General features: G+C 39.0%; 1 protein-coding gene across 1 annotated transcript in view; it reads right to left on the minus strand.

The window, feature by feature from the left end:
- The window catches only part of gosr1 (golgi SNAP receptor complex member 1), a 20,589-nt gene extending 14,199 nt beyond the window's left edge, over positions 1 to 6,390 (minus strand). Inside the window, exons 1-5 of the mRNA XM_023424065.2 lie at positions 6,318 to 6,390; positions 5,435 to 5,546; positions 4,467 to 4,554; positions 3,670 to 3,777; positions 3,346 to 3,437 (exon numbers count right to left, since the gene is read on the minus strand). Coding sequence (XP_023279833.1) covers positions 3,346 to 3,437; positions 3,670 to 3,777; positions 4,467 to 4,554; positions 5,435 to 5,546; positions 6,318 to 6,351 — 434 coding nt within the window. The 5' untranslated portion in view covers positions 6,352 to 6,390. The remainder of the gene's footprint in view (positions 1 to 3,345; positions 3,438 to 3,669; positions 3,778 to 4,466; positions 4,555 to 5,434; positions 5,547 to 6,317) is intronic.
- Between the last annotated feature and the right edge of the window lie 488 nt (positions 6,391 to 6,878).

Here is a 6,878-nt window from a genome sequence, read left to right on the forward strand (position 1 = left end):
CCCACCTCTTATTTCCTCCATCCAACCATCTACCCACCAACTCACCATCTACCCACTTCAACTGAAGAATTTTAACAGCCATAAATAATAAATATGGAGAGCAGCAGGGCAGAACCACTGAATCATGTAAGATCCATTGGATTCTACATGTCTCAGTCAAATTTCCTTTCAAGAGTCCATACCAATAGAAAGTTTGCAAATGGGCACCTCATTAAAAACTCGTTCAGAGTTTAGAATGGTTAATATTGATTTCATAAGCCTTATCTATGTAAGAGACCACTGACTGAATCCACATATTGACAGCACCATACAATCTCAGGTTAATAAAAGAACAGAAACGAAGCAGTGTGCTCACTTACTGAGCTATTTGGTAGCAAAGCGGTTAAAGTTAATGGATGGCTTGTTATACCACTCACAGAGCGATCACATCACATCACATCATATCACATCACATCACTCTGTTTTGCTTCATACAGCTCTAGCTATCAGCATCCATGAACAGCTGACTCCCAGTTCTCTCCTGGGTTTCTGGTCATTTAACAGCCCCACCCTATTGTTGGGTGAGAACAAGAGAAAGAGCAGGGGAGGAGGGGGAACTGTGTAACATAAGAGTCTGCATACACATATACCATAAACATCCTACCCCACCCAGCTAACTGTAAGCAGCCCAGGAGCAAATGTGCCTACTTCATCCCCAGTGCACCATTCAAAGCCATTGAATGGAAATACTATATTCCGTGCACACACAGCACACTCCACAGTGGCTGCCTTGAACGTGGGCTGGCTGTCCCACCAGCAGGGCTGATGCCTTGGTGGGGCTAGAATTGCCTGTACTGACAGCCAGCTTCATCACTCCAGCAAGGCTTTTTAAAAGGGCACCAATGTAAATCACAGGCTGGCTGTCATTTTTGTTGCTGACATTTAAAATCAAAGCAGGAGCAGAGGGAGCATTAGGTCTGAGCTCAGCTCTGCTCCATGCTGTGGTTATGAATGGCACAGCTGCACACAAGAAATGTGTGTGTGTGTGTGTGTGCGTGTGTGTGTGTGTGTGTGTGTGTGTGTGTGTGTGTGTGTGTGTGTGTTTTGCCGACAGATTCTGTGAGCAATCTGGAAGATATCGGTATAGTGTTTGATCAAATGTGGTATTCCTCATTGAGTTGCTTGCATAATGAGAAGGTGTGCACTATTTCTTTTAATTAGTATGGATTTTTTATGTGTGGATTGTAAACAACCCTGATACACATAAAAACCTACAGTGAACAGTGTCCTGGCCCGGTCTACTCCATGCCCAAGATTTCTACTGCCCTCTACCTGACAAAAGGGACAAAGGCTCAGATGCAGCAGATACATCCATTACATTATCAATCTTTCCAAACATGGTGTAGGTCTACAGATTTTGGAACAAACTGACCATAATATTTTATTTTGCAAACTCAACTTATTCTGTACTACATTATACTAAAAACTGTTCTGCTGCTTTTATGATGGAAGTTCTAAACTACACAGCTATAACCAAGAATTGACCTATGTCCAAGTTTAGTTTGATAAAATCATAGTTAAAATATTGGGCCCCTTCTTCTTTGATTACAGGAAAATTATTTTGAGTTTTCATTTTTATCACAGCAACTTTTTACTGTTGTGAGTAAACGGTACTGAACCTGGATGTCTATTAGTGATGCCAAGTAAGCTCATGGTTTTGTTATTTCTCAAAAGTTGCATTACAGCAAAGAATATGAGTAAATATAATAATGTAGCCTTTCAGCTGACCAGGATACGGCTGCTTTCAGATGTTATCAATTCCTATCTCATCTTTCCCATGCCCCACCAGCGAGGGTCAGCGAGGGAGGTTAAGTGCATATTGCTTTTCAAAAGAAATTGTCTCATGTAAAGCATGGCTCGACATATTTACACTGTGTCATAACAGCAACTGTTGCAATTCCCCTACCTGTGAGCTCAGATGGTTCCCTCATTAGCAGCCCCACGGCACATTAGTCATCGTTAGGCTGAGCACCAGGTCAACAACACTGGCTCATTTTTATGCATTAGATTCATCAGCACTGAGCCTATTAGTAGGGTCCGTGGCACTCCTTAGCAATGTGATTTAATGAAAAGATTGAGTGAACTGCTGCATGTAGTGCTGACCTCATGGGATGATCCTAACTAACTGAGCAGATATACAGTTAAAATTTGATTGCCTATGTGCAGCGTGTCTTCCAATTATCATTATATCATAATGGTTTTGGGGCGCGTTGATACAAGTAGGTTTAAAATACGTTAACATAAAGAATATAATTATTTGTAATATAATCAATAATGCACTATCACAACAAACAATGGTACTTTCTTCATTTACACATAAAGAATGAAAGCTTTTGAGTGGAACAGTGGTGTGCTTCTCCTCAACTTAATCTTCTGCAAATAAACTCCAAAACAGCTTAATCATCCCTTAACCTTAGTAATTCATTACTATAATATTAATAATAATATTAATAATGATAATATGTGCATGTCAGTCTATGGTAGTATATTAATTTTGAATTTTACAAGTAAAAACCAATGAGAATTAAAGACATCAAATCATTAGGTAATAGGAGGAGTGATAACAATCATGAAACAAACATGCCAGGGGCTTTGCACTGTTTTTAATGTTGCATTATGAGAGCTTAATCAGTTATGATTTAACTGTAACTGTGAGGCCTACGGAACACTTATGCCTGTATGAGGCAGCCGCAGACTATCAACATATTAGATGGATGGAGGGGGATCAATAGGAATCCTGCAGTGCTCCCCGTATGCTCAGTGCTGTGTCTTATAGATCAATAAGCCATTACAAAAAAAAAAAAAAAAAACGACAAGAGTCATGGTCTGGGGGAGCCTCTATCTCATTTCAATACACTGACTCACAACTGAGCCAATCTGAGGAGAGGACACACTTTCTCAATACAAGGCCAAAGTGGCCATGAATCTTCTTAGGGTTTAATGGCCGACATTTTTCAAGACCATGCCAAGAAGATGTCAAGGTTCAACTATCCCTCTAAGGAATAAGCTCTACAACATAGGAGCACTATGAATAATGCCTGACAGTTTATATTTCTCCACAGGCACTAAGATCAAACACAAGCAATGCATCTCATGACAGTGTTATTAGTTTTATATGTACAACCATGTACAGTTTTCATGTGAGTAAGACAATAAGAGACACTGACCACCCATTTACTGTACCTTCACCAGTAAATACACCTAATGAGTTAACAATAGTACTGTGCAATAGAATTGCATTTAAAGTGTGAAGAATAAACCCTGCAGACACAAATGTGACACATGATGGTGTGACCAGGTACTCACTCAATGTCTTTTCTGACGGACCCTAGCAGGTCTTCCCTCTCCCGAATGGCCAAGAAGTTGCCTTTGGTTTTGTGGAATTCATGTGTGTAATCCTGAGAGGAAAACAAAAGTGAAAATGAAGAAGAAACCGTTAACACCAAGAGGATGAATCACACTGAGTCTATGCGCTTCATAAAATAGTTGCTGTGTTCTTCAGTGAATTTAATATAGTAAATTCACAGTGATTTTATAGAAAACAAAAAGTGTGAAAACATTACATAAAGAGTATTGAAAATACATGGGCAAGACAGATTTGAGGAATTTGAGAGCAATATAGAGGCAAACCTGAAGGATGTCTCTGTGTCTCTGAAGTGTATGCATGAGTGCAGCATTGAGAGAAGCTGTTCCTGGAGCATTGGTGTACTCAGCCATCTTGTCATTCACTGCAGTCAACTGACAGAGATGGAAAGTGAATGGATGGACGCATGGATGGAGAAGACATCAGGGAAACCAGTAGATCAGCAGATGTAAAACACACACACACACACACACACACACACACACACACACACACACACACACACACACACACACACACAGGAACCTAATACAGCATTGTGTATATGTGAAACAAGATAACACTGTGTGTTATCGTATTTGCAATATGCACCAAGTTTGGATGCTCCACATAAGGATGTACACTTTACATCACAGGGATGTCTTTCATGCCAAACAGCTAAATGATGAAGCACATTATAGATACAAATGCATTTATAACCTTTTGTTGTCAAAACTACAGAATATTATTATTAGAATGTAGCTGTTGTTTTTGACTTACATCTCTCTTATTTGTGACATTAACTTTAGAAAAAAGATACTGTACCATTTATTCTACTCTCCTGTTTAGATCTCTTTCAGCTGCCCCAGGAGCAATGAATAGTGTTTTTTTGGACTTTTGATTTGAACTGAATTAAATACATGTAAGTATTCAAGGGTCCAATGCAAACCACATAAAGAAGTGGAGTATGCAGTGTGCTTTTTCTTGATGAAAGACAAGAGCCTCAGCATAAATCCAGTGCTGTTCTTATTACAGTGTTTTTGCTGGCCTTTCACGGGCCACTGGCCCATGACAATTTACTTACTTTGGCCAGCAGCTGTTCAATCTCCACTGACATGGTGTCAAACATCCTGTCCTGAGTAGAGTTGTTTAGCAGGGGGGTGGTGTCTGACCTTGAGGAGTAAAAACAAAGAAAAGAGAACAATTCAGATCTGAAAAGATGCTTGTGTGAAGAATCTTGGACACTTGGGTTCAAATGGTGTAAACTATGTGAAACATCATTCACAAGAGTTAAGTGCAAATGAAAATAAATGTTGTATTAGAAATGACTCAAAATGAACTTTATTTAGTACTGTTCATTTAAAATGTTTTATTAACAACATCCACATAGCAACTCAAATAGGCATGACCTCATACATTCCTCTGGGAGAATATACACCACTCCCTCCATAGATATGTGCATAGATTAAATTACAAGGGTAGATATGGTTTTCTAGTGACTGGGTAGAGAATGCCCTATGCAAGGATGCATCAGTAGAAATGTTCACTGGTTGTTTGCGTGACCACTTGGAAAAAAATAATATTCTATCTACAGATGACTGCTGCTAGTCAAATTACGGGTGTGCTAGAGCTCAAAATTTTATCCACGAGTAGTGCTTTCATTACCTAAATAAACAAAAGTGTACTGATAGTTTTATAATAATAGGATCTCCATGGGAAATTTTCCCTTCAACTGGCTCACTCATAGGATATTATAGCTGGTGAACAACCCCCTTGTACTTCGTATGGACTCAATGTATTGTTCACAGACACTTCCTTCCTGCACACAACACTTTCCTGTGCTGGCAAGCTTTCTCCCACATATCCAGGCCCTCTGACCACACACTTGAGCTACATTTGCACCTGAGATAATATCTTTTGTCTGATTGTAACCAGAGAATCTTTGCCTCGCTACTTTTAAAGATCTCTTGGCCTGTATGACTGAGCATCTATACAGACTTGTGCCTTAAACTGTTGTAAACTCTGCAGGTGTGACAGAAGACTTGATCTTACGTGTCTCCTCGGCGTCCATCCCTGGAGCTGCTGTAGCTAGTGCACAATTTACTGAAGGAGACCAACTTCAGGTCAAGTTCATTCTCCAGCTGTCTAGCCTGCTTTCGCAGATCTGTATAACAGACACACACATCCAGACAAAACATAACACTAAGTGGTGGAAAGTAACTAAATACATTTACTTTACTTAGATAATTGTACTCTACTTGAGTATTTTAATTTTATTCTACAGTATATATAAAATGTTACTTCTTCGCCATTGGAAGAGCCAGACTGTTATTGTTGATTGGTTAAAATTAATGACAGACGTTCACTATTTTGAATATTTAATTGCAATCGCCAATAATTACCAATAGAGGTTTTATCAAGTTTGGTCTCATGTTTTACTATATGTAAAAAAAACCTAACAGAATGGATGTATTCCTACTTTTTTATCCCATTACGTTGTATTTATGTGGCATTTTATACTTTTATACAATTACCGCAAAGCTATTACAACAAAGCTTATTAACTTATAACACTGGAGGGAGAGTCACTTATTGAACCGCACATCAACCGAGGGAAAAATGTAGAAAACGGTTTCTGCTCATTGATATCTAATCCTGGCACAAAATACTCTCCATGTACCGAGTTGATAAACTCGTCAAGAGAGGCGACACAGATTTGACAGCTTAAAGAACAACGTTAATTTACATGGCGATGTGTTAGCCACCGTTAGCTTGTAGCCAGCCGTTATAGAGACGTATGTGTTTAAACCATAAATGTATGAGCCAAAAACGCCGGCAGACACAATGGCAGACTGATTGTCGACATTATGACTGCCGTCGTAGATGTTGTTGTAAAGACTACGCAATGTAAATCGACTCAAATTGTGCTCCCTTACCTTCCCAGTAGTTGCTGCTTCCTATTCCTGCCATCTTTGTTGTTCTGCGACGTCACCGGGTTTCGCTGTGGGTCACGTGTCAGTAGAAGACGCTATACTTCAAAAAAAAAAAAAATAAAAATAAAGAAAAATAAAAAAGAAGAGTTTTTATCGCCCTCAACTGAGCCTCTCAGGCAGCACACTACCCAAGCTCCACATGCTCCAGTACCAAAGGGATGGAAGTGAGTATTTCCTACATAATTAAGTTGCTGATTATTCCAGATAAATGTCTCCAAGCCCTGCTGCCATGGTTTTCATCGTTTTGTGGTTGAACTCAAGCAGCAGGGAAAGTTAAATAAAGATGTTGAGTTTCAATATCATAAACATGTAATTTAATTTAAACTTTAAAATGAAAGTCAGTGAATGAACTTCAGTTGAATTATTGGACTCCTGTGGCTTGCACAGAATTACACATTTTTTATTTTGATTTGATTAACTTTATGATTCCAAAGGGAACCTGATTTGCAGAATAGGCACATACAAAGAACAAGAGTAAAAGAAAGATTCACATAATATAGACAC

Source organism: Seriola lalandi, unplaced genomic scaffold (genome assembly GCF_002814215.2).
Source record: "Seriola lalandi dorsalis isolate HSWRI2012SDOR001 ecotype SW California unplaced genomic scaffold, Sedor1 jcf7180002054703, whole genome shotgun sequence".
Classification (NCBI taxonomy): Eukaryota; Metazoa; Chordata; class Actinopteri; order Carangiformes; family Carangidae; genus Seriola; species Seriola lalandi.